The sequence below is a fragment of the Colius striatus genome, chromosome 3, assembly GCF_028858725.1.
Source record: "Colius striatus isolate bColStr4 chromosome 3, bColStr4.1.hap1, whole genome shotgun sequence".
In the NCBI taxonomy this organism is placed as follows: domain Eukaryota; kingdom Metazoa; phylum Chordata; class Aves; order Coliiformes; family Coliidae; genus Colius; species Colius striatus.
In genome coordinates this window covers 42,623,082-42,650,456 of record NC_084761.1, presented here as the reverse complement: position 1 = coordinate 42,650,456, position 27,375 = coordinate 42,623,082, and the positions used below count along the sequence as shown (strand labels likewise).

The following is a 27,375-nucleotide window of genomic DNA, read 5'->3' as shown; positions in this document are numbered from 1 at the left end:
AGCATTGCAAACTCTGACTTGTGTGGAAGCGGCAAGATCTGAGATGCTTTTGAAAATCTTGCCAAAGTTTCAGGGGAGGAAAGCAAAGACATCAAATTATCACTGTGTTTTTTATCTTTAGATGCAGGACTATGGGGCACTTGGCAAGTGGCTTCATTGCCAAACAGATCATCTTTCCTTTCTGAACCCTCCCACCCTACTTTTGCCTAATCCTTTTCTGACAGGAAAAAATACCATAGTAAGACAAGCACCCCGAGTACTGTAAGAATGAGTGTAGATCTGTGGCATTAAAGAAAATGGTTGCCATTAGAACTGTGACACATGGCCATCTGTAATGCTAATGACTAAATGACGTGACTGCACAAGTTCTATGCAAAAGTCTGTCACCTTTTAGACTCAAATGGGTGAAAGGTGCAAGATACCTGTTTTGGAAAGCTGAGGAGAGGGAGGGAATGCTCCATAGAAGGGAAAGCTCTTGAGATTGCATCCTTTCCTTGGGATGGCAAAATTCTTCAGTAACTGCCTGTGTCACTACACCTTTACTGGTGCTCAGAAGGCACAACCATAGGCTTGGAGCCTGCTTGAGCTGCCACTGAACTACACACAACTGAAGAACCACTGATTGCTCATCCTTCTCACTTTTGTACCCAGTGTGAGTAAAAAACTGATATGAGACAAAGACTATAAAGGGGAACTGGTGGAAAAAGTCTTTGATTGCTTACACTGATACCACATATAAGCTCTTTGGGCAAGGGTTTATTGCAGCTAATACTTATGCAGGATCTTGTAAAAGGTCTTTACTCTGGTGTGCTGCTACCTCATCACTGAAGAGAAGAAAACACGGGTTTCTGCTGCTCATGGCTTTGGAAAATGCTGAATATTTTTTTGTCCAGTAGTATGCTTTTGAAAATTTGTCCAAAGTAAACCTATATTTGTGTGTACTTGAGAGAGTGTTCAGACTTGTGAGGCATAATCAACAAGCATTTTCTGCAGACCAGGCTATTTTAGAAATGTAGCAATTGAGTCTTCTGAAAATTATGCTTCACTTTTGAAAATATTGGTCTGTGTTCTTGTGTCTGTGTAAGCTTGAGAGTTTAGATCAACCTAAGAATCTTGAAGAGGTAGATCTTTTAGAGTAAGCTTTTTAAAGAAATTGACACTTGTATCTTTGTTGTGCTTTGGTTTTGTGCACTCACTGTGATAACGGGAATTAATTCCAAGCCAGGCTGATAACCAACTGACCTGAGACAACTTTTGTTGAGGTTTCTGAAGTGTTGCATAAGAGATTTGAAGCAAAAATTCTGGGGCATGTGACAGTTAATCTCTTTAGCAGGAAGAATGGAGTTTAATCATACTGTTGGAAATGTACTCAGTTCTGTGCTACTCTTTGTTTTAATTAACAATCTCCTGCATAGATGGAGGGTGTAAACTCCTTTGCACTTTAGTCCAATTAAGTCATGCTTGGAGGCTGTCAGTGGTGGAGGGAACTCCCCTCTACCCCCCCCCCGCTTTTTTTTTTTAATTGTTCAGTAAGTCTACTGAATAATGAAAGAATTTGCCTGACAGGGTTTTGTAGTGTTTCGTTGTCTTGATGATTTATTGCAGAGGATAGACGACAGTCTCTTTTGTCCAAAATGCATTGGAATGATTCAGCCGGTTCCTCAGAAAGTGACAATGAAGCTCATTCAGCGTTTACACAGACTGAGCACAACATAGTTGCAGCTTACTTAATAACAGCAGGTATGGGCATTGACAAATTGTTGTTTAACAGTTTAAGATAGAACTGTGAATCTGAATGCTCGTTTTGTATAGTAACAGCGATGATATTTCATTTTGTGTTATACAAACATCTGATGGCTTTTCTTCATAATTTACTGACAAGTTAGCAATCAGCAGGCTTACTGAAGTGTGCAGAAACATCTGAAGTGTGCAGAAACATCTAAGCTTTCTACCCTATATTTGAAGGCAGCGTTGTGTCTCAAAAAAAAAATGTTGTTGATATGTAATTATAGAAGAGAGCAAGAATTAATTTCTGCCAGCTTGCAAAAGAGATAAAAATAGGGCATAGCTGTCACATCTTGCATTTTTCTATGATGTGCTCAAAGCTATCTTGAGATTTCTCCTGGGCCACACGTTTGTAGTAATATATGTGTAGTCTGAGCATGTGAGCCGGTGTCTGTTAGGAGGGATGTAAGGGGAAGGGTTGGAATGTGGCTTGGAGGGAGGGAGCTGGTCGTTAATCAGAGAGGAGTAGACTCCAGCTGCAGCTGTATTTTTCATCGATGACATGTTAGAAAAAGCATGCTGGAAGACTTGACATTGTGTTTGTTGCCCATGACTGCAGTGGCTTTTGGCTAAACTTGAATGATTATGGAATCTTTTTTGTTTTTTTCAAAATATTTTCCTGAAGACTTTCTCACTGTTACAACCACAACTGCTTCAGTAATGTTCTTCTGAAACACTGAGTGCTAGAGTAATCAAATGTCAACCTGGTCAAAACCTGAAAGCTGCTATGTTTAAAACCAGACCTTCTATACCTTTATTAGGGAAAATTAAATAAGTTTATAAATGTTTTATTCATAGATTGTACCATACATTTTCTGTGTTACAATTGACTTTTAAAATACTTCAAAATATTAATGTAATTTAGGTTTAAATTAAATAGTATTGCTGACAGTCACATTTTGTTGGCATATCAGTTTGAAGTGGTGAGTATCGAATTGCTGTTAGTAAAGAGGGTATTTTTGAATGCAAAGACAACAATTTCTGTCAGATTTCTAGGGAAATTGGTAGAAAGCTACACAGATTGTTAGACTTAAGAAGCTGTAGAGATGGACGATAGCCGAGTATTGGAACACTAGATACTCTCTGCAGTACTGCCACACTATTTGCAGGTAACTGGATCTAGCAAATATGTATGATACTTGCTATATTTTAATTAAAATTCATTGCAAAGAAGTCTTTTCAGATAGTTTGACCATCTGATGTTAAGGATTAAAGCTATCATAGGTGATCAATGGGATTAGTCAGAATCAACTAATCTCTTCTTTCTTAATCTTAGTGGTTTGTTTTATTCTGTTTTTTAAATTATAATTGGAGGAGTCTAGTAAATCTTTCACCTGAAGGTTGGACTTTGCTTTCTTAATGAGGAATAATTTTGACAGTAAGGTCTGTAACATCTTTGAAAGTATGACTGATTGCTTTGCAAATGCCTTACAGCAAATCTCACGTCTGGAAAATTTAGGCTCTGTTAATAAGCAGATATCTAAGAATAAGAATAAAGTACAGTTACAGTGTTCACCATTATGCTGCTTTCTAGAAGGTTTGAATTCCCCTTTTGCAAATAATTGCTTCTTTTTCTGAGAAGGAAGCCACTATTAAGTGTTGCACTCAACTATGGTAGTGTGCTAATTTTCATGATGACAACAGGGATGCTCAGGCTGCAGGAAGCAATACTGCCTCATCGATATCCTTCAGCATGTAATAGTGAAATGCTCTGGTGTCATTTTGAAATGCTAACTGGAAAAGTAAATTCTGTATTATACAGATACCTAACCATTGTTTTGTTGCTACTATCCATGTGTCTTGCTTAACTGCTTGGTCTTGTATTTACATTTGGTCTTCCTTTCAGGTAGCTGTAGAGAGTGATAAGGTCTTCTCTGAACCTCCTTTTGTCCAGGCTGAACAATCCCAGTTCCCTCAGCTGCTCCTCCTAAGGCCTGTGCTCTAGATCCATCACCAGCTTTGTTGTTCTTCTAACAGGCACTGCTTAACTGCTGCCTGAGAAACTTTGTTCTTCTACTTAACCTGGTGCTCAGGAGGAAGGCATTTCTTGAATGTATGTGGGTTTTTTCTCACTTTGTTCAAGATGGAATCCATTTTTCTTCTTACATTGTGTTCCACAGAACATTTTTTTTGGTCTCCGTTATTAATTTGTGTTAGTGGTGCTAAAATTTTTAATTAATATAGGCTTAGCAATTTCCACTTTCTCTCAGCAATACTGTAACAGCTGTGCCAGACCAAGGAATCTGAACAACCTACAGATTCCTGTTACTACCTACAAGATATATTTTAAATGGCTGTGTTTGCTTGAACATGTTGGAATTCTCCATTTTATTGATGACTGTGAGTCTTTCTCTGCTGAGGCACAAGGGGGAGCTTTTAATCTTATTAGCTGTTTACTGAAAGCTTGTATTAATAGTAGGTTAGTAAAAGTTTAGAGGATGGGCATTTGCTCTGGGTGTGAAGAGAATAAAACCAAAAAAAACCCATACCCCACACAAAGTAACGTTTTATGGCAGTGCCATGTAAACTGGCTCCAAAAGCCATATAGTAGGATTTGTCTAGGAAGAAGAAATTGCATAAGAAAAGGAGGACCTGGAGGTTTTAATATAAGTCACTGGCATCAGAGAAATCTTGCTGATGCACAGAGTCTTGAAGAGTGTCCTGTACACCTTGAAGAGCATTATATCCAAACAAATTTCAGAGGGAATGGACATGAAGAGAGTAGAATGCACATTTTAGCTTTAGTAATTTGTGTCTTTATTAAAACTCTTTGTCTATAGGCCATTTCTTATGTAATACTAGACTTCAGGCACAGTTTGAATCCAGACAGACCAAAGAAGTTTGAAAATACACAGGTTAGCAAGGTAGGAGCAAGTTCAGTGCAGAGCTGGACTTTTATCATGGCTGTGATACAGCCCTAGATCTTGTCTTGTGGAGAAAATGGCTCTGGTACAGACCCAGCCATGCCACTGTAACAGGCTGTGTGACTCATCCAGACTGCTTGACAAGGCTTAGAAAATACAATTTGTGGCAACCTGAGCCAATTCTGATGCTTGCAAAGAATTGGGACCTCATGAGCAGAAAGGAAAGTTAATCTGGCTGGCATAGGGGTTGCAAAATCAAAGCTTATATATTCCTTTTTCTCAGGATTATTGTCTGAATGCACAGTGGAAAATTGCTGCTGAGAAAGCAATATCTCAGGTGGTGGCAGGGGCCTTCTGCTAGATCAAGTGTATCATTACTTTTTTTTTGCCAGTCACCAACTTGCATTCTTTTTTGCCATGGAAGACAACTCTGTACTCGGTGGTTGGAGTGTTGGAATGGTAATCCTAGATGCTTTTGAATTTCTGCCTTTCTTGTTGACATCACATCAGAAACCCCAAGTTTGGCTAAATACTTCATTTTTAGCCTTTAGCAGTATCCAAGTGAAAGTTACCTAATTGGTAAAGCTTTACTTTCCATTTCAGGTGCCTGTCTGTCCTCTTTGCAAAATTATGCTTGATGGAAAATAAAACTTGTTTTAGGACTTTATTTTGCTTGTATATTACTGACTGGTGTGTATCTTCTGTCAAGTTTCACTTTTTATGTTTTTACAGGAGTGATAAGCATTTTCAGTAACATAGTTGTGTTAGGCATCTTTGTTAAGTACAAAGAGCTTCGAACAGCAACCAATGCAATAATTATCAACTTGGCTTTTACTGACATTGGTGTTAGTGGCATTGGTTATCCCATGTCTGCTGCCTCTGACCTGCATGGAAGCTGGAAATTTGGATATACCGGATGCCAGGTACTGCAATTCAATCAGAAAGTTTTGAGCACTTACAGTCAAAGTAGTAGCTCTGCCTAATGTTTTAAACAGATAAGATGGAGATGCAAAATTTGATTCTAGACCTGAAGCTGATCTTCTGTAATGCCAGCAATTTCAGGATATAGGATTTCATTTGAATTTAATTCCAAATTTATAATCTGAAAGCATTAAACCTTACCCTTATATCAATCAGCTAGAGATTTAAAAATAGCTTTAAGAAGGCTTTGGGAATGAAATTACCAAATGAAGAAGGTTATAGTAACACACGCACATTTGATGACTCATTTGATAGTTGAAAGACTTTGGATGCAGCTACTGTTTTGATGATGAGCTTGACAGACCTTAATGAGTTCTGCTTGGCAAATATATGTTTTTTTGGAGGGGACTCTTAGGATATTGGAAATGAAGGCCTGCAAGGCTATTAGTCTCCATTAAAGATTTAACCTGGTTTTAGTAGCTTTCTATTTTTAAAAACAGACTGATTGAAAAATTCTGTTTCCACAGCAGAGAGGAGGAATCCTTTGCTCACTGTGTTTTGTGATTTAAATCTACTTTCCAAGAGTCTGTTGAGCTTAAGACTCCACTATAGTAATGTGAAGTTTATATCATTATATTACATTATATTGTATAATATATTATATTAATCATATAATATAATATTATATCATATCATATATCATATCATCAATATTATACTTGCCCAACTACACAGTTATTTCAAACACAAAATTTAGTTGCTGTTTGACAGGCAGCCTCACTTTTAACATTTTGAATCTAGACTGACTTGTAGGTTGAAGTTGATGTAAAATCTCGCAACCAACGCTTTTGGAGTTTATATCACTTGAAGTGCAACTTATGTCTACATAAACTAAATGAGTCTTGTGAGCTGACTGAATGTCATGTGGTTCTATTATAACTTCTGGTGGCATGTGGTCTGGCACAGGCTCTGCATTTTTGAGGTGCCAGGGGTAATGCAGCCCTCCCAGTTATCCTTCCTGGTCAGGGTGCCCATGGGCTGACTGGGCAGATGCATTTGGAGTGTGTTGGGATTGCAGTAAATGTCACTCTGTAGGTCTGACAAATGTGAAAATGTGGGCCAATGGGGAAAATCATTCTACCATAACTGTGAAAAAGCATGGTTATACAAGAGAGGAAGGAGTGACATTTCAGAATTTCACATTTACTAAAGTGACATTTCAGAATTTCACATTTACTAAAACTGTAACTATTTTCATGAATCAAATGCTCATCGAGTTTCTTTAACAGTTTTCGAAAGCATGAACTGAATACACCCCCAACTCTATCTCTGAACTTCAACATTTACTTATTGAAGTATGGTGTTTGCTTTTTAGACTACTGTCCTTAGGATTTCTGATGTGCACACTAGCAATTTGCTCATGAAATGTTTAAATGGGCCTGCTCCGAATTGCCTGCATTGAATCTTTTCCTTCAGTACTTTGCTTATGGAAGAGAACACTGACTGTGTAATGTATTGTAGTGTAGTTATAAACATATTTATGCTTGTAAATATGAAAGTTTTCTCAGAAACTTTTTGTTTGTTGGTTTTAATTTCAGATCTATGCAGCCTTAAATATCTTTTTTGGGATGGCAAGTATTGGTTTGCTCACTGTTGTTGCAGTTGACCGTTACCTGACAATCTGCAGGCCTGATATAGGTACCTTGCTTAAAAATTGTTTGCTGTTCGGCTTCTATGAAATAAGAGTCCAATTGTATTGTTTTATTATGAATGGCTCCATAATTACAGTGCTGAGCATAATTTGAATTTAAGACATGATCCTACAGTACTTGATTAAGCAAGTTGTCTGATTGACATGGATGGTATTGTTTGTGAAAGTAAATATTTCATATTTAGGCTGTTATTCTGTTTATAAATTGTATTTTCACGTCTGTTTGCCGTCTTTAGAGGGCCACATCCATATACAGAAGCACTTGAAAAGCCTCTAGCTTTGGAAGGTTTTGACTTCTGTCAAGTAGACGTGTCTCTAATGTTGTGTTGACCCTGTACTGGATGTATTTCCTCTCTGTTACAGCTGTACTGTAATGGCTAATTCCTCCCTCTGCAATCATGCAGAGATGTACTTGAATGCACTGTTGCATAATACATTTTTTGCCATGTGATTAGGATCAGATATTGCCTATATGCTGTGAGTTGGAATGGGTGATTTAAGTGGAGGGGAGGCCGGAAAGCTTGAGATGTTATTCAGCAGTGTGAAATGGGTATGCCGCAGCATTTGGGAGTGCAGGCCTGTGAAAGGATCATTGTTAACCTGGTATGTACTTGCTTGAAGCCACTTGGTTCAAATTCAGCCCTGGGAAGAAGCAAAAGATGACAATGATTTGTGATTGTATATGTTTGGCCACAGGAAGAAGAATGACTGCTCGTAGCTATGCTGCTCTAATTCTTGCTGCTTGGATAAATGCAATCTTCTGGGCTTCCATGCCTACCTTAGGCTGGGCTAGCTATGCTCCGGATCCAACTGGTGCAACATGCACAGTAAATTGGAGGAAAAATGATGTGTAAGGTTCCCCTTCGCTCGCTTTTTTATGTTTACCATCTCATTGAATGCTCAAGTTATTTAATTCACCACTGTATGAGCATAACTTCTTCACTTTCTGAAGTATAAAGCCAAAGTTATAAAAATCACTTAAAAAAAAAATATAGAGCAAGACTAGGTAAAAAAAAAAACATAGGAATTGAGCTGTGCTTGAAAACTGCAAGACCCTTAGATGCTAATAAAATATTAATGCTAAAGAAAATGTTTCCAATTATTTAAAAACTCATTTTAAAATTTCATAATAAAATCAAACTATCAAATTCTTTAATAACTTTTCCTGCATGACTATTTGTAAGTTACTGTGGTTTTTTTTTCTGTCTTATCAGGTCCTTTGTCTCCTACACAATGAGTGTAATTGCTGTTAATTTTGTTGGACCCTTAACAGTAATGTTTTACTGTTATTACAATGTTTCCCGGACAATGAAACAATATGCCAGCAGTAACTGCCTGGAAAACATCAACATAGATTGGTCTGACCAAGTAGATGTGACAAAGGTATAGTAAATGAAGGCATGGAGTTTTTTAAAGTGTATTCTTTGGGGTAAAAGTGGTGGGGGCAGAGGAACAGGGCAGTAATTTTAAACATTTCTGTTTCCTACATTCCCCCTTTTCCTTTCATACTAAATATTAACTGAAATTTAGCCTTAGTGGAAACTCTTGGCTTCAGTTACAACACTAGATTCTTTACTTTTTGACCTTGTACTCTTTTCAGATGAATAACTACTTTGAAGGCTGGGAAAAACATGAATTTGCCTCTGCTCTCTCTCACTACATAGAAATGTATCTTAGAGGTGTCCTAGGAGGAATTTTACTCTTTGTGTCTGCAGGCTTTCTCCTATGTTCACAGGTGTACCTCAGCTGAAATGGATCGCCAACTCTGATTTGAACTCTTGGCCTAGAAATGAAAGTGCATTACCAAGCTCCTGAACTGTATGGTTCTGATACCTTATTCTTTCCTGTGTGTTGTGCTTATCTCTTTGTTGTGCAAGCAGTAGCAAATATGAGTTATGGCATAAAATGATACATCCTGCCTGGAAGATTGACATTCTCTTAAGGTGTAAAAGTCCGTGAGAAAGCTTGAAGTTCACTAGCTCCTTTGATTTTAGGTAAAGATGAGATTTATGCTTGGACATGGTAAAAAAAAAAGTGAGAGAACTGGACAACTGAACTGCTTTTGAATTACTTATCAATGAAAAGTTATACTTTTTTGAAAACTTTTTCATTGTTCAATTCTGAAAAATGATATTTTTACCTAAAAATAATAATTTGAGCATGTTCCTCTTCTGAAGACTTTTCAGAATGCTTGAAACTGAGGATTCAGGTATAGATTTAGACTCACATTTGTGAAGAAAAGGCAATTGTTTTGTTTTGCAGTTGAAGACACTGAGTTATATATATTTATTTTAAATAGGAAGAAAAATGTTGACTTTAATTAAACAGTATCCTTCTTTAGAACTGGACTGCTTGCTTTTACACAGATTAGCATCTTTCAGGCTTCTAAACAAACTTCTAAAGGAAAAGGTACTCTGTTTACATTATTATCAATAGATACTGAGTTTATATTTAAGTAGGAATCTTCTGTGGAGAGAGTCACTGCTTGTTTTTTGCTTATGCCCTGGACCACTTCTTACAAAGTAGCTACTTGCTTCTTGTTTCTCCTTTTGTTCATCACAGAAAGACTGGGTAAGGGCATAGGTAAACAAGACTAGGGCAACCTGTACATATAAAGAGCCCTGTAGTTTTGTTTGGTTTTCTAGTGATTTGTTTTGTCTTCTTGATTAATTTGAGTTTTCCATTCCAGTTTCCATTGCTGATTCATGACCCCAACTAAAGCCTGATTGTTTCCTCTTTTATCCTTCTACTATACCCAGTTTGCTGCTGTTCTGTTCTAGCTGTGGCATGGTGTGTTCTGGAGTGTGAGCCCCAGCATGCCCAGATTGTTCTCCCTCACAGACAGGCAGAGAAAATGTGACTGCGCAGATATCTCCTCAGTACAATGTTTGAGCATGGCTTTCATGCTTCATTAAACCAAGCAGACACTTCTGGGTTCCTTTAAGTACATGGACTGAGCCTTTCTGCCCTAGAACATTTACTTTCTTTTATTTAACTGTGCCATGGTTAAGCCTTACAAAACATTTTTCTTAATGGCCTTATTAAAACTTTGGCTTAGATTTTTCTCTCTATTTTAATTTATTGTTTGTAATAACATCCTAGTGTGACCTGTTAGGGTGGTCATGTTTCACACGTGAAGTCCTCTCTGGCCATTTAAACTCCTGACAAGGAGATTTAAGATAATCAGTGGTGCTGACTGTGAAGGAAGATTATATGTAATGAAATAACAGTGTGCCAAAACACTTGTCAGTGTGATCTTCTATTAAATCCCCAAAGTGAGATTTTGTTACACCTGTCAGGTTTTGTCAGATGTGCTTGTTTATGTGTTGTTATTTGGTTCTGGATAGCTCTGTTTCAGGTAGGTGCATGTGCTTTGAAGTCAGACTGTGAGGTCTTGAGATAACACTGGTTATGTGTCTGTTCCTCTTGCTTTACAGATGTCTGTTGTGATGATTGTAATGTTCTTGGTGGCATGGTCTCCATATTCTATTGTATGTCTATGGTCTTCCTTTGGAGACCCAAAGAAAATTTCTTCTGCAATGGCCATCATAGCTCCTCTATTCGCAAAATCTTCCACATTCTATAATCCCTGCATTTATGTTATTGCAAACAAAAAGTAAGTGCTCCTAATTTACTATCAGTTTACTTCATGAGTTCAGCATATCATCAAATACAGATTTATCATCTGTAGAGAATACATTATCAAAGCTTTTGTAAGACAGTTTTGAAAGTCCCTTTGGGCTTTCTCAAATGGAATTGGGTTGCATCAGCAGTAGACTGGTTTTAATGATTGTGGTCAAAAGGTGTGGTGGCTTAGTGACACGCAACTTCTATATGTTTTCTTGCTAGATTTGACATGTGCCGTATTCTGACCAATTAGGATGGACTGACATTTTTTGTTTAAGTAAATAAGATCAGACTCTTCTGTTTTGAGCAAGCCTATCAAATGCTCTAACCAAGCCAGTGCCTCTGATGGAGAACTAAGTTTTGTTTCCTTCCTTTCTCCCCTAATGACCTAGAAGCAGAGCCTGTGATCTCTGTCTATGTCAACTTAACTGATCCTGCTGATTCAATGGAAAAATATCTCTTTTTTGTTTCCCCATTCTGTAAGTTATCTTTGTCATGGCTATACCCTGTCCTGGGAGAAGCAAAAGGTTCTGTGCCCTATACTGAAGAAACACTAAACTAAACTGGATTGTTTGTGTACATGGAGGTGAAAAAGGCTCAGGTCGTTTTGAATTCCAAATACATTTTTTTTTTTTATAAATGGAAGTTTTACTAAATTTGAAAACTATTGCAGTACTTAAGGCCAGCTCACTGAGTTTTTCTTTGTATTTCTTTCTCCAGCTAATGATCTTTCTGCTTTCCCTTTCTTGTCGTTTGCAGGTTTCGGAGGGCAATCCTGGCAATGGTGCGATGTCAGACAAGACAAGAGATAACTATAAACAATGCCTTGCCTATGAGCGTATCTCAAAGTGCATTGACATCGTAGAACTCATGACATTTTCCTGCATAAATTACATGGAAAGGAGTGAAATATGAGTTAAAGTTATTTAATCTTTTGGAAGATTAATCTGCCCCAGACAGACAGCTATTTTCTGTTTATCACAGTAATGGTTTTAGATAGATAAAGAAGACAAAAAGACAAAATCCACTAAGACTTTTGTTTTTAAGAGTGAGATTTGTTGACTCAATATGTCTATCACAAAAAAAAGAGGCTAGTTGAAGTGCTCACTGTGACTTTTACAAGGTTGGACAATGTGTCACAGGGACAGGGAGAGACTGAAGCATGAAGTGCTTGTGTTCAGAAACATTAGATTTTGCACCTGTAATTCCTTTTGTGAATTACTTTCTCTTGGCATAACTTGAAAATGTTGCAGACTTGAAATATTCTAGATTCTCCCTGTGTGAATTTATCTCTATACCAAATGTCTCTGTTGACATGCTTTTCAAAGTTCTGAGTATGTGAATATCAGAACTTTGATATTGATATTAAGATATCAAAGTATCTAACCAAACCCTGCAGAACCTGTTATCAACTTTTAGGATTTTGTGCTAGTTTCAGAGTAATATAAAAACATATTTTTTAAGTTTTAGTTCACACAACCAAATGAATTTATAGGAAAGACAGCTTTTGTTTTAGTAGTAACATGCTTCTAGTGCTTGTTAACTGCACAGAAAATCCTTAAAGTGAGACAAAATACACTCTTAAGTTTGACATTTGTGAGGCACATGAAACTACGTAAATATTTATGGTCATTTCTCATCATTTCAAAGTCAGTCTCATGGTTGTATATGCCTGTCATGTAATTTAAAAAAAATACCTTTGGCGATGTGAGCAATGGATTTATTCAGAATGGAAAATATTACTGTATAGATGTATTTATGGAAAGGTCTCAGATTTTGAGAATAAATATCTTCTGTTATTATATATGCATGCATCTGAAGTTTGATTTTGCAGTGTGTACCTTATTTAAAATATATGTGGTGGGTTTTTTTTGGTAAAAAACCTATTTTTGCAGATTATTCTTTTAAAGTTATGGAAACTAGACTTCCTATTAATTTGTAGCTTTTAGTATTAAAGAAAATGCCATGCAACGTCATTATGCTATACTAGGTTTCCTTCAGGAAACTTGGAAGGAACACTTTATGGACAGTAACTAGTGCATTGTATCTTAGAAGGAGCAAAGAGATATTGAATTACATAGTAACTGTACAAGGTATATATTAAACTAACCTTGAAACGTGCTGGATATGATTTGAAACAGAGTGTGTTCATCTGACAGAATAGCAAATGAGCTGGTTTAACTGACCCCTGTCAGGATACATTTGAAGGTCAAGCAACTACAGATCTCAGCTAATCTGATGTAATCTGCTGTTAGTAAATGGATGTCTACATTGACATTAGCAGCACACTGCGTATGAGTACCTAGGAATAAAGTTTTACTTTTCTTTTTTTTCTTTTCATGTCAGTTCTGCTGGGAGCCAGACATGTATCTGCTTATTTACTTCTACCTCCTAATGAGCTTTTTTGAAGAAATACGTGGGTTTTGTCCTTCACAGTGCACATGCGTGTACCATGGCAGGAGTGATGGCACTGGAGCAAGGTATCTATTTTATTATTTGTTGTACAAGGCAATTTATAATAAAATGACTGAAGAAATTGAAAATAGTTTTCTTATACAGTGTAAATTAGTTCTAACATAGTTAAAATAAAGGCATATTTTACACTGGTGCTATATAGCTATGAGAGTTCCTGAATAGGAGCAGATGGTGATTATGGCTTTGTACTTAGCAAATGGCTACTCTAAATCTTCAGTATTTGCAGAAGGCAATTTCTTTCTGCTTCATGATTTTCCTACTAATGTAATGACCTTTCTACAAACTAGTTGTCTACTGTAAGATGATTCTGGTTTTAACCTGCAGGAAAATGATATATTTTTTGCTAATAAAGAGCTTAAATTGAAACTGTTGATCTGGGTATTGCAATGATTTTGGGAGATACTTTTTGTAATTGTTACTTATTGTCACAACTTGTAAAGCTGCATACGGAGGAAGTAAAACAGAGGAAGAATATAGAGAAAAGGAGTAGAAAAATAAATATATGCTTATTGAGGGCAGGGGAATCTTCTAGCTAATATGTGCAAACAGTGTACCCCAAATAAATGGAAACATGCTGATTCTTGAAAATGCTGAGAAATCCCATTTTGCTGAAATCAGTGAGAGCAGAAAGTTCTTACCGCCTCTAAAAAAACAGATCACTTCTGTATAGACACCGGAAAGTAGACTAGAAAGCTTTGCTTTAGAGAAATATGCTAAATTTTCAATCTTCAGTCTATTCTGAAAGATAAATATAGACAAATGCTTTGAATCTTCATCATGCAGAAAACTATTAATCCAATTGTGTGAATTTTAGTAAAACAGTTGACATATTGTTCCCACTTGAGATACATGCACGTATTATTCCTTGTACAATGGCTTCTGGTTTTCAGTTGTCAATAGAATGCTGAACGGAAGATGGTGCTTACATGCTTTAGAATAAAGCAAACTTAGTTTTCATGTAAAAGTATCATTGCTGCTTTGTTTTTTTTTTCTTTAGAAACTCCATGTTTGTCTTTTCAATTTTTAAATGTAGAGGACTATTCTTGACTTGACGTTCTTTATTCTACTGGTAGTGTTGCAGAAAGAAATTGCATTTGCCTTTAAAATACAAATCTGAAATACAAATTTCTGATAAGTAAATGCTGATATCTCTCTCCTTTTTTGATGCTAGGTCTGTGCTCTGTAATGACCCTGACATGTATGAGATCCCAGTGAATGTTCCTGTGGATACTGTAAAACTTCGTATAGAGAAAACGGTCATACGGAGGATTCCAACTGAAGCCTTTTACTACCTAGTAGATCTCAAATACCTCTGGATAACTTACAACTGTGTAGCCAACATCGATATCAGCAGTTTCTATAACTTGAAACAACTGCATGAGCTACGACTGGATGGTAATCTGCTCTCAACTTTTCCATGGGAATCTCTGGCAGAGATGCCCAACCTCCGGACTCTTGATTTACACAACAATAAACTGACCAGCATTCCTGCTGATGCTGGCCGGTACATGAGAAACCTCACCTATCTGGACATATCCAGCAACAAGCTAACCACTTTGCCATCAGACTTGATGGACATTTGGCCTCCCTTCTCAGAAGCTGTCCTGTCCAAGAACACAGATGTTCTGTCAACCCAGAGAGTCATTTTGGGTATGTTAACCTGTTTCATTCCTTATTAAAATGTACTTAAATGTTAAGTTACAAGTGAGAGCAGGTAAGGGACCACTCTGGATTCAGGAGAGTGGGTTTTATCCAGGTCAGTCATATGGTTTAATCTGTGAGAATTTATTTATTCATTTTCTGCTGATGATAGAAAACTATAAAATAAAGACAATGACCTCTGTGTAGGCTGTTATCTTAAAGTTTTAAAACTGAAGAAAAATCTACAACAGTCCAGTCTACAGGAACAAAGGTCATATAAAGTATTCAGTATCCATGTAAATGCAGGACTTTCAAAAATTGTGTACATTCATCTCATCACTGTACATACAACTGCAAGCATGTCCATTTGCGACTGTTTTTCTAGTGGCTTACAAGCCAAACAAGTGTCTAGAGTTGATGCTCATATGAAGCCTGTCCTGAGACACAATGCCACGGGTAGAGTTGGTGACAAGAGGCAACTCTTCTCTCCTCATGACTGCTATTGACCTTGAGTTGCTGTGAAGCTGACTGAATTTTTTCTTGATTTTTTTTTTTTTTTGTAGTGTAGTGTATCAGGTGAGTGGGAGAAAAAACAGCTGTCTCTCTTTTCTGCAGTAGTTCTATACCCACTGGTAAAGATCTGCCTTGCATTGTATGGCCCAATATTTCCAATTTCTTGATCTAAACCCCATTAGTCAGTGTTCATTTATCTAGCTGCTTTGTTTCATAGAAGCTGCAATTTCAAACTCTCATTGAGGTTAGATTGTGTATAAGTAACTTAATAGGTGCAAGTAGGCTAAATGAGTTTTTCACATGTATGGTAACTGTAGGTTTGCAGCATTAATATTGTTTACTCAGGATTACAGGCAGAAGAAAAAGCTGTAAAAGTAAGTCCACCTCGATGCCCTTTTCACTCTCCCCACACTGAAGGCTACAAGAGGCGGTAAAGGAGATGACTGCGCTAGATCTAATCCTCCTGATGATCTCATGTGGGAGTCTCTGAAATTATTTGATTTCCTTCTCTTACATACCCCTCACTGCTTGAAAAACCTGAAACAAGCAAAGCAACCCAAAAAAGCAAACACCAAAAAACCCCAAAACCACACACACTCTTATCTCTTCTCATTCCCCCTGGCAACCATCTTTGCCAGCCTCCTCTAGTCCTAGCAAACCCTTTGAGATGTGACCTTTCGGTTGTTTTCATTTATGAACTATAACTGGGTTTGAACACAGATCTCCAGAGGGGAACACACACTGAATTCAAACAGCACCTTGCTTTCTTTTTTTTTTTTTTTTTTTTTTTTTTTAGTGAGGGAGGCTCTGTGCAGTCATCATAGGCTTGGCTCTGAACACAAAATGCCAGGTAGTGCTTTCATTGTGTTATGTTAAGTAAATCTACCTTAAGTAAGTACTGAATAACTAGCTGAATTTTCTTTCATTGATATCACAGCCTTCTGGTGAGTATATCCCAATGCCAGCAGACAGTGAAGATTAGAAAGTGCAGTGCTCTTTATATCATGGGTTATTTTCACCATTTTACCTAATCTCCACTAGGTGTTTGTTTTATTATTTGTGTTATTGGAGCTTGTGAACTGGTTTTCTCACTGATACCCTCATTGCCAGAGACTCATCCTGAGGTTGCTGTTGATGGACTGTTCCAAAGGAGCTGATTTTCAGGAATGAATGGTTAATATAAACTATCAGACTAGAAAGATGACCTAAGAGTTGAGATGTATCTATAACACTCCAGTTATGTTGGCTCAGAATGATAAGCCCAAGTGTTCTGTGCTATTGCTTCCTCTCTGACATCTCTCCTGTCTCTACTAGGATTGCTGGAGCCTGAGGGAGGAGAAACATATATATCCCGTAGGTACACCCCTCCTCCTTTGAGGTAGAGATAAAAGTCACAGAGGTATGTGATCAGGAGGATTTTGAAATAGCCTCTAGCCTGCTGGGATGCAGATCCAGATGAACTGAACCATTTTGGTTAAGTCAGTGCTGTTCTTAAAGCCTGCAGCCAGAGAATTCCAGAGCCTTCTCTGGTAACCTCTTCCAGTCCTTATCTATCAGGATAGTGAGAAAGTTTCTCTTAATGTCTAACCTCAATCTCTTACTAAGCTGATTACTTCTTGGCCTACATGAGATGGACATGCAAGAAAACTAATTACCATCTCTTATAGTGACCATTCATACATTTTCCTTCTCTGTTTGCCACCTTAACTAATCACACTGTTTCTTCCACCAGTTTCTTATAGCCTATGAGGTGATTTTTTGTTTGTTTTTCCATTCCATTTTCTATCATACTTACTTTGGACTCTTTTTGTTTCAAAAATCAAAAGGTTTCTTTTAAAATGTGATGCCCACAACTGCACACTTTGATGCTCGTGGGTGTCCTATGTGCTCCAGCTGTTCTCTGTGGGAGCATTCAGCTTGACCTCTGTGCCTACACGGAATGATAACTGCAGCCAGAGCTCTGCTAGAAGCTGGAGCCTAGAACAGATAAATGCTGTTTTTGTATAGTCAGGAAAATGGCAGTTGCAGTCTAACCAGTGTAAGCAATTATAGCTTCTCTCCTAGTTCTGGCAAAGCAAGATTGTCACTTGTATTTTATTAACAAGATTACCAACAGCAAAACTGAAATGTTTGTGCATATGTGTTTTTTTAACACCAACAGGCAACTGTATCTTCAGCGTTTTGACTGAGCACCAAGGAGGCTGCATGTAAGAGAAAGTTCGGGTTCCCCATGTTTACTTCAGGGACTCTTGGGGGAGCCATGGACTACTTTTGCCAGGGGACTGGCAGATTGGCATCTCCTTATTCCAAATCACAGTCTCTGCACTTAGGGTTTTGGAGTTTTTTATTACCTCTCACTCTACGATATTCCTCTATGTGGACATTCCATGAATTTTAATAAGGCTAAATGCCAGGTCCTGCACTTGGGCCACAACAACCCCCAGCAGCAGTACAGGCTTGGGAAGGAGTGTCTGGAAAGCTGCCAGGCAGAGAGGGACCTGGGAGTGTTGATTGACAGTGGCTGAACATGAGCCAGCAGTGTGCCCAGGTGGCCAAGAAGGCAAATGGCATCCTGGCCTGAATCAGGAACAGTGTTGTCAGCAGGAGCAGGGAGATGATCATTCCCTGTACTCTGTCCTGGTGAGTCTGTACCTTGAATACTGTATTCAGTTTTGAGCCCCTCTCTACAAGAAGGACATTGAGGTGCTGGAGAGGATACAGAGGTGGACTACCAAGCTAGTAAAGATTTTGGAACATGTCTCATATAAGGAACAGCTGAGGGATCTGGGACTGTTTACCTTAGAGAAAGAAGGCTCAGGGGAGACCTTATTGCTGTCTACAACTACCTGAAAGGAGCAACTACCTGATGTGGGGGTTGGTTTGTTCTCCCTAGTAACAAGGACTAGAACAAGAGGAAGTGGTCTCAAGTTGCACCAGGGGAGGTTCAGGCGGGATATTAGGAGGAATTTCTGTACTGAAGGGGTTGTAAGGCATTGGAATGGGCTGCCCAGGGAGATGCTGGAGTCACCATCCCTGGAGGTGTTTAAGAAACAGTTGGATGTTGCACTTAGAGAAATGGTCTAGTGGTTGATAGAGCTAGGACAAAGGCTGGACTCAATGATCTTAAAGGTCTTTTCCAGCTGCTGTGGCCAAGTGGCTCACCTGGCTGACTACACAGTTTAGGGCCCACTCTCTTTAAAGCTAACTGTTCCACACTTTTAGCCCTTCGTTTTCTGTGGACACTATGGGATGCTGGAGTTACCCTAAAATGTAACTGTGTGGGTGGAGGTGTTTTTTCTGCAGTTCAGATTGCCAGTGATACTGTAAGAATTGCATTGCAACCCACAAAATTATGGTTTTGTAATATAAAATAACAAGAGTATGTTTTATGCCTAAGGAACTGATAGGCATACAGGGTCGTTTGGAGGTGCAAAGCCTGCTGCATTTTATGTTGGGGGAAGAACAGGATAGAGAGAGCAGCCCTTAGAGTGGTCTCATCTGTAAGCCTTCCAGGGAGCAATCCCTGGAGTGTAAACTGTACCTGAAGCCATGTCTGGCTTTGTCTTAGAGAACAGCTTTGGAACAGTTCAAATTAAAGCTGTGAAGTGAGCTGGCAATTAAGCAGTGGAAGTGTGAATGGGACCTGTGTGTGAGGATATTGGCCTTTTCTTGATTATCTCTGGTGCTATAGCCTAATGCTTTGATCTGAATCATGGCTAAGTTTCAGCATTGGCGGCTGTACAAAGATTGAAATTTCTGGTATGGAGGATGACAGTAGCATTTTCCAGATGGAAAATTACGTTTAGTGAGTCATTAGTGAGTGGTAGAGTGGCAGTTAGATGAGATCTTGCCTCTGTTGTGAGTAGAGGTGCCAAACATTGGAAATGCTGTAGGTCCATCAGTCTTCCAGCTGTTACACTGTGCCATTGGGTAGCTGCTGCTTCTTCTGACACTACTCCCTATCAACCCCTGTGTGTAGGAAACTCTGAGGCACAGTGCAGGTAGTGGGCTTGACTGTTTACAACCACAGATAAAAAATTTGCTAGTTTTAGTTGGAGGAGAGCCTTGGTAGGGTGACCCAGGCTGCGGTGAATACTTCCATCAGCTCAAAACTTGGATATTTCACATATTGCCACTTTATAGCAACTGAAAAACAATATATTATAGAAGTTATGGTCTGAGACAGGTTACTGATTTACAAAGGAAATTTAGTTTGGTGCTATTTTCAATGCTAAAGTCTGTATTGACACAGCATGGGGAAAACCTGCTTACTGAGAAGACTGGAAAAATATGCATGCAGACACACATAGACATGCATTAACCATTGCAAGAATACATATAAATATGTGAGAGTAAATTTAAAATATATTAAATCTAGAACAAAGAAAGGTTTTTATAGCACTTTATTATCAATATTAAATGTTTAAATACATTGCATTGGTATATTGTAATGCATAACTGTTTATCAATGTTGTCTTGTCTTGGTTAGTGTTTCTCTCTCAGGTCAACAAGTTGTCTTAACATTTCTACAAAAGTATCCAGGGTTTATAAAGACTTGGTGTTCCAACAGATACACATACCATTGGAAAATAATCATTATTTTTATTTTGTCTTCTTAGGAAACTATTTTCCAGAGGGCATTCCATCCCATTCTTTTATTAAAGCTTCCCATTTTTTATGGTTTAGTTTCTTTTCATTTTTAAAACTTTTCTTTATTCTTTCATGTGTGTGTTCTCACTTTTACTGTCTTGTAAACACAAGCTGTTAAATTTCAGAATTCTCTCTGTATTTTGGAAACTAGGTTTACATTCCCATTTCTGTTCTCTTCAATAACTAACTGAAGTATAATCAAATTCAGTGTTTCATCCTTGCTTCCAACACAATAGTGCTTTCATCTTTTTATTTTGGAAATTCACATGGCTTGATGAATTACATTGACTGTGCAAATTTACTAAAAATAATGTGGATGCTGTCAGATAGTGGCAAGACACAAATAAATAGAAATAGGATGAGCTATGGAGGCAAGGAAGCCTGTACCTGTAGCTGTATATAGTGCTTCTTTAGCCAGTTCCACTGTGAACCATGATGGACAGGGAGATGACGTGACTTAGATAATACTTTCGGAGATGAGGTGACTTAGATAATACTTTCTTTGCACTAATGCATAGAAGTACAGAGTCTTCTGGGAGTATAGCTTCCAAACTTGAAGCCAGGCCTTCTGAATGATCTCAGGTGATCAAATGTGTCCCAGGCAGGACCAAACAACCATGCAGTCTAACGATGGTTCGTCTTGGCTTCATAATTCCTTCTATTTTTCAGTTTGACACTTAACAACTTTGGGTCTTCTTGACCCAACACTGGGAGAATATGAAAGCCATGTTTTTATATATATTAGGAAAAGTTGCTCTGTCAAAAGTATTGTCAGGAATTGAAATGGGCTGCCCAAGGAAGTGCTCGTGTCATCATCCCTGGAGGTATTTAAAAGGTGTGTGAATGTGGAACTTGGGGGCACAGTTTACTGGTGGACTTGGCAGTGTTAGGTTTACAGTTGGACTCCATCTTACAGGTCTTTTCCAACCTAAAAGATTCTGGAATTCTATTTGTAAGGCCTTTGAGCATTTGTAGTAGTGTTAAAAACAATAACGAATCTCATCCTTTCCTGCAGTAAAGCTTGTAGGGCGCAGAGAGGTTGCAGAAGAAATATTTTCAGTAGTGTTCAATGTAAGGGGCAAGCTGCTGACAAGGGATGGAAGCCCTGCTGATGCTGCAAATCTGTCCTGATTAATGCTGTGAACCTACAGTTACTGCACTGATACATGCTTGTAACACAGTTGCCCACCACTTCTGTTCTCTGGATATCACAGAGGCCATACTGGGAGTTCACATGCATTTTAGCAGCATTTATTACAGAGGAGCACTGGCAGTTGAGGCCTTGTTTCAAGAGGATCTTGTCTTCCCTCTTATACCTTAGAATCATAGAATGGTAGGAGTTGTAAGGGACCATTAGATATCATCTAGTCCAACCACCCTGCAGAAGCAGGTTCACCTTGATCAGGTCGCATAAGAACATGTCCAGGTGGGTCTTGAAGACCTCCAGGGAAGAAGCTTCCACAACCGCTCTGGGCAGCCTGTGCCACTGCTCCCTCACCCTCACAGTGAAATCGTTTTTTTCTTATATTTAAGTGGAACTTTTTGTGTTCCAGCTTCATCCCATTACCCCTTGCCCTTTTGCTAGCTACTATAGAAAAAAGGGATGTCCCAGCCTCCTGACACCCACCCTTTAGATATTTATAAATGTTAATAAGATCCTCCCACAGTCTTCTCCTTTCTAGACTAAACAGCCCCAGTTCCCACAGCCTTTCCTCATATGAAAGATGTTCCAGTCCTCTGATCATCTTGGTGGCCCTGCGCTGGACTCTCTCTAGAAGTTCTCTGTCCCTCTTGAGCTGAGGAGCCCAGAACTGGACACAGTACTCCAGATGAGGCCTCACCAGGGCAGAGTAGAGAGGGAGAAGAACCTCTCTCAACCAGCTGGCCAGACTCTTCTTGATGCATCCCAGGATGCCATTGGCCTTCTTGGCCATGAGGGCACATTGCTGGCTCATGTTTAATTTATTATAAATCAGAACTCCCAGGTCTCTCTCTGCAGAGCTGCTCTTCAGCAGTTCAATCCCCAGCTTGTACTGGTGCATGGGGTTGTTCCCACTTGTTGAACCTCGTAAGGTTCCTCTCTGCCCGACTCTCAAGTCGGTTGAGATCCCGCTGAATGGCAGCACAGCCTTCTGGGGAATCAGCCAGTCCTCCCAGTTTGGTGTCATCAGCCAACTTGCTGAGGGTACACTCTGTCCTCTCATCCAGGTCATTGATGAAGATGTTGAATAAGACTGGCCCCTGAACCAATCCTTGTGGAACTCCACTGGCCACAGGCCTCCAACTCGATTCTGTGCCATTGATCACCACCCTCTGGGCTCTGTCATTCAGCCAGCTCTCAATCCACCTCAGACCTTAGGGTAGTTTAATTCTCAGATGCTCCTATAGTCTCTTTCTTAACACAGTGAGGAAAATTGACCTCTTATAAGCAAGGAAGAATGATAAAAAGAGGGAAATTAGAGGAATGTTCTCTCTAACTACAAACTAAAACTTGCCTAATTTTAAAGATGAGCACAGATAGTTACATACATGTGCTTAATTGGACAGAATGTTTATGAGCACGAACAGCTGGTATGCCTAGACGTACAGAAAACATGCAGATGGTAGGTACCATCTTTTGCTTGTGAATATATGTTTGAAAGTCACAGGAAAAAAAAATCTTTTTTTTCCTTTTCTTCTTTTTTTTTTAAAGAAAAGCAGTCACTGATACATTTTCCTTGATTTCTCCTTCTCTATTCCAGCAGGCAATAAGTAGTGATTAGATGTAAAATCTCTTATGTCTGGAAGAGGTGAAATTGGATTGTGATGTCAAAGTCATGGAATCTCTTCAGGTCAAGTCTTGTTTTAAAGAGGGGAGATTAATTGGGGTTTACAACTGGTTTAACCAATCACTGACATTGTGCTTAAAATAACCTAATCTTGGTCATGTGATAAAAGAATGCAGTAGTTTATTTATTCATGTATTCTTTCATCTACAGGTTTCTTCCGGAACAAAAAGCAGGATTTTTTCATTAGCTGTTTTGATGATTCCTAAGAATACATACTGAAAAATATTAGCAGGTGTTTCAGGTTCTTTAATTTTAATTCAAAGATCTGTTTATCTTTAATACTAAAAAAACCCCTCCAAAACTCAAAAGTATGAGTCAAATGAGAAAATATTTGATCTCATGAATGATATACTGTGTGATGTTTTACCTGGTAAAGCCACTGTTTGTTCTATGAAGATCAGCATAGCAGAGTAATCCATATCAGTTGAGGATTTAGATTTATATACCTCAGAAATGGTACTCTCTTTCACCATAACAAGTTGACCAAGGGAGAGAAGCCCCTCATTCGAAGGCTTTGCAACCAAGAAGCAAATGTTATAGCCTCTAACAGAAGAAGAGATATAGTTCATTTGTGCCATCATAAAAGCATTGTAGTCATCAGCTTTTTTTCAGGGTCCTTCCTGTTTCCTACTCTTCTACTATTATATTTGAATGTATTTCAGAAGTTGTCCTAAATGGAAGGCAGATTTCTAACAATATTAGTATAGTTCAGAGACAGACAAGAATTTTGGCCAAAAGTTTTTTTTCTTAGCCTTTATCCCCTTTTTTCAAGGGCCAGAGATGTTGGTGTAAGCTCTAAACTCTTAAGTTATCACACTTTCTGCAAGCGTTGAAAAAGGGTTTGAGAAGATCAAAGAGTCCAAAGAAGGACTAAGAGCATAGTGACAAAATGCAATAGTCTGATGTAGCTATCTTTTCAGAAGGCACAGGCAAATGAAAATACATCATCAGTCTTAAGACATCTTTTAAAATTGTTTTTCCTAGGTAAATAGCAAAGTTAAGCAAAGTTATGCTCTTGTAAACTTTTGTAAAGAAAGTTTAGCTTAACAAACATTTATACTGTTCTTCCTCACCTCTGCAAAAATTCCCCCACTCATCAGCCAAAGAAAAAAAGACAAATTGAAAGAAAAATATTAACTCAGAATAGGTCCACAGTTCTCCTTGATTGTACTTGGTGATAGTTATGCACCATGCTGTGGCCACAATATCCATATGTTGCCTGACAACAGTACTTTTTTTTCTTTCTTCTCTTCTCTCCCTACTTCAGGTTTGCAGGACAACCCATGGTTTTGTGACTGCCGCATTTCAAAGCTAATTGAATTTTCCAAAATTGTGGATAACTCCGTTGTGCTTCTTGATCCATTGGTTTCATGTAGTGGACCTGAGAGCCTGGCAGGAATCTTGTTCCAGAGAGCTGAGTTAGAGCAATGTCTTAAACCTTCTGTGATGACATCGGCGACAAAAATCACTTCCCCACTGGGAAGCAATGTTCTGCTACGCTGTGATGCAACTGGGTACCCAACACCGCAGCTTACTTGGACTAGGTCAGACAATATACCAGTGAACTATACAGGTATAATTGCTCTTTTCTAGGAAACGAGAAAGCCTGAAATTTTTGGGTTGCTTGTGTTTTGAGATCATTATAATGAGTAACAATGGACCAGGTACTGCACCAAGCTAGCAATTGTATCCACGCAACAACTGTTACAAAATTCTTTGGCTAGATCTTGGTCTGAACAAGTCCATCAAACTGTTGGATTCTGGATGTAGTCTATACTAAGGGCAATGTTCATGAAGGGGCAAAATGGATGAAGCAAGGGAAGGATAAAAGGAAGTGGAGGGCTAGTTGGGCCCTAACTCAGAAGCTGAAAGGCAGAAAAGAGAATTTGTTCCTGGAATCTCTGTTTCAGTTCAAAATCTTCGTGTTAAAAAAGCTAGTGAGGCATAACTGAGTTACTTAAAACTCTGCATTGTAAGCATAAGATTTTCCAAAACCGTGTTTTCTATATTACTTGCAAATGTTTATTGTTTATTTGCAACACCTGTCTTGAATGCTGAAAGAGGCTTTGGTTGTCTGATATCATTCTAGCTGCAATGATAGATATTTATGTGGTAACTTAAACAGAGAAATTGTTTCTTGTTAATGCCAAGCAGTTAGCAGTTGTCTTAAATCACAGGTCTGAAGAAAGTAATAGTCCAAACTACTGAAAAGGTAATTTCAAAAAAATGTTTTAAATGGCTAGCTTGTTCAATGTCACTTGAAGTCAATGAGATTTGTATTTCTTAGTCACATAGCAGCTTTAGGACATTTGATTTCTCTTTATGTGGTTTTGTTTTGCTTAGTGAAGCTGCAAATTATATTGTAATTCCTACAGGTGTTTAATTCCATTTTGACCCAGTCTGAGCACTTTTCTGCAATTATAATGTCACAGGGAGTTACATAGTTTGTGTGTAGGGTTTGGTTTGGATTTTGTTTTTGTGGGTTTTTTCAAGTTTGATACTGTGATTTCTTCTGTCAGAAATAACTTAAGGACTCTAATAATGTTTCCTTTCTCTTTAACTGCCTTTTATAATGTTTTACCTTTTGTATTTTCCTATAGTAATTCAAGAAACACCTGGAGAGGGTGTCAGATGGTCCATAATAAGCTTGACAGGAATTTCTTACAAGGACGCAGGAGAATACAGATGTAAAGCCAAGAACTTAGCAGGAATGTCAGAAGCTGCTGTTACTGTCACAGTGGTTGGTGTAGTTACTACAACTGTGTCACCACAGAAGTATGGAAGGAAGCAAGAAACAGAGAGACAGAATACCACTCAGAACAAATCCAAGCAGGAACCTGAGAGGACAACCACACCTCTTCCTACCACACCATCCACCACGGTGCTGGTTAGCAGTGAAAGATCAATGAGCACCAGGTTTCCTGACAAGAAACAATCCAGGCCTGTGTTTGATGGAAAGAAAAATTCAAAGGCAGTGACAAATGGAAACAAAAAGCAGACTGGAGAGATAAGCAAGAAAGGAGAGAAGGCACAGCAGACTGGGGAGATAGGCAAGAAAGGCATGGAGACTTCTTTGAACACAGCAGGTGTGGCTGAGCAAAATGTTACTGTAAAGAACCTAAGAGTGATCAGTGAAACTGATGAAAGAGTGACCTTAACTTGGAAAACTGTGAATGCCACAAGCAACTCTGCAGTGACTGTTTTGTACTCAAAGTATGGTGAGAAAGACATGTTGCCTCTCAGCACTGATTCCAGCAAAAACAAAGTCACAATTGATGGTTTGCAACCTAGTACTCAATATATGGCATGTGTCTCGCCTAAAGGAGTGCTGCCTACAAAAGAGCAGTGCATTATTTTTTCCACTGATAGATTAAATGACGAAAGCAGCTCTGAGTTCCCTATTCTCATATTGGCCAGCAGTGCAGCATGTGTGCTTGTTTTACCTTTGATATTTTTCTTACTCTACAAAGTTTTAAGACTTCACATGAAACCAAAAACTGGGAAGGAAGCTGACCTTGCAAAGGAGACCTATGTGAAATTTGAAACACTGTCTTTGAAACCTCGAACAGTGAATGCAGGAGAGCAGCTCTGGGCCCGAAGGTACACAGATGATTCAGAAAGACTTCTTCTTTGTTCTAGGTCAAGCATAGATTCTCAAATGACCTTCAAAAGTGAGGGCTCTAGGTCTGAGTATCTCTGTTGATTGAATATGAGTGCGGGTGGAGGTGATGGAATACACAATAGGTAAAATTAATCAAAAATTATGATACTGCTTCTGGAAGCAGGTTGGTGCTAGGTGGTGGTCAGACTATATTATCTGATGTAGTGCAGTCTACTGGATGGGTAGAGTGGTGAGTAGAAGGGAAAACAGAAGACAAAAGTTGCCTGTTTCTTTTTTTAATCTTTATGACTTTGGATGTGAAGGGATGGTGTTCTTCAAAAGATAAATACAGCATGAAATGTTGCCTGATTAAAGATCTTCTATTTTTTCTTAAAGCATCATTTTGTTTTCTCTTATTTTACTGTCTGTTGTTCTAGTTGCATACATCAAACACCAATTACGACCTTAATAAAACTATGTACTTAATAAGAAAACAATTTAAACTACTTCTATTGAGGTCAAAACTTTATTTGAAAATACAAGTTTTCTTCTGAAATCAGCTTGTGCTTTGCGATGTCATACAGCTCTGTTTGTACAGCACCTTGTCCTGGAAGTTTCTCTCAGACTGATTAGGACTGAAAGCTAGGTAAGCCACAGCTTATGGACTCTTGAGAGGCACAATAAATATCATACTGTCGTTTTGAAGCGGCTATGACAAAGGAGCTTCTGTAGTATTGTGAAGCTCAGGTAAGATACCGT

At 38.5% G+C, this 27,375-nt stretch overlaps 2 protein-coding genes across 2 annotated transcripts; both read left to right on the top strand.

The window, feature by feature from the left end:
• Positions 1 to 1,634: 1,634 nt before the first annotated feature.
• RRH (retinal pigment epithelium-derived rhodopsin homolog) lies at positions 1,635 to 11,773 on the top strand. The gene is made up of 7 exons (XM_061994099.1): positions 1,635 to 1,740; positions 5,382 to 5,572; positions 7,169 to 7,268; positions 7,978 to 8,131; positions 8,496 to 8,664; positions 10,719 to 10,897; positions 11,668 to 11,773. Exons 1-7 carry the CDS (start codon positions 1,635 to 1,637, stop codon positions 11,771 to 11,773), a joined length of 1,005 nt encoding a protein of 334 aa, XP_061850083.1.
• A 1,499-nt stretch (positions 11,774 to 13,272) lies between these two features.
• LRIT3 (leucine rich repeat, Ig-like and transmembrane domains 3) lies at positions 13,273 to 26,718 on the top strand. The gene is made up of 4 exons (XM_061994186.1): positions 13,273 to 13,388; positions 14,555 to 15,033; positions 24,283 to 24,588; positions 25,616 to 26,718. Exons 1-4 carry the CDS (start codon positions 13,273 to 13,275, stop codon positions 26,716 to 26,718), a joined length of 2,004 nt encoding a protein of 667 aa, XP_061850170.1.
• The last annotated feature ends 657 nt before the right edge of the window (positions 26,719 to 27,375 follow it).

Bases quoted from the DNA above. Each gene is read 5' to 3' on its own strand.
- RRH (XM_061994099.1), top strand. From the start codon at position 1,635: ATGCATTGGAATGATTCAGCCGGTTCCTCAGAAAGTGACAATGAAGCT. The intron at 5,573-7,168 runs GTACTGCAATTC...TTTTAATTTCAG, and splicing joins TTGGATATACCGGATGCCAG to ATCTATGCAGCCTTAAATAT. The intron at 8,665-10,718 runs GTATAGTAAATG...CTTGCTTTACAG, and splicing joins ACCAAGTAGATGTGACAAAG to ATGTCTGTTGTGATGATTGT.
- LRIT3 (XM_061994186.1), top strand. From the start codon at position 13,273: ATGTATCTGCTTATTTACTTCTACCTCCTAATGAGCTTTTTTGAAGAA. The intron at 13,389-14,554 runs GTATCTATTTTA...TTTTGATGCTAG, and splicing joins AGTGATGGCACTGGAGCAAG to GTCTGTGCTCTGTAATGACC. The intron at 15,034-24,282 runs GTATGTTAACCT...TCCCTACTTCAG, and splicing joins AACCCAGAGAGTCATTTTGG to GTTTGCAGGACAACCCATGG.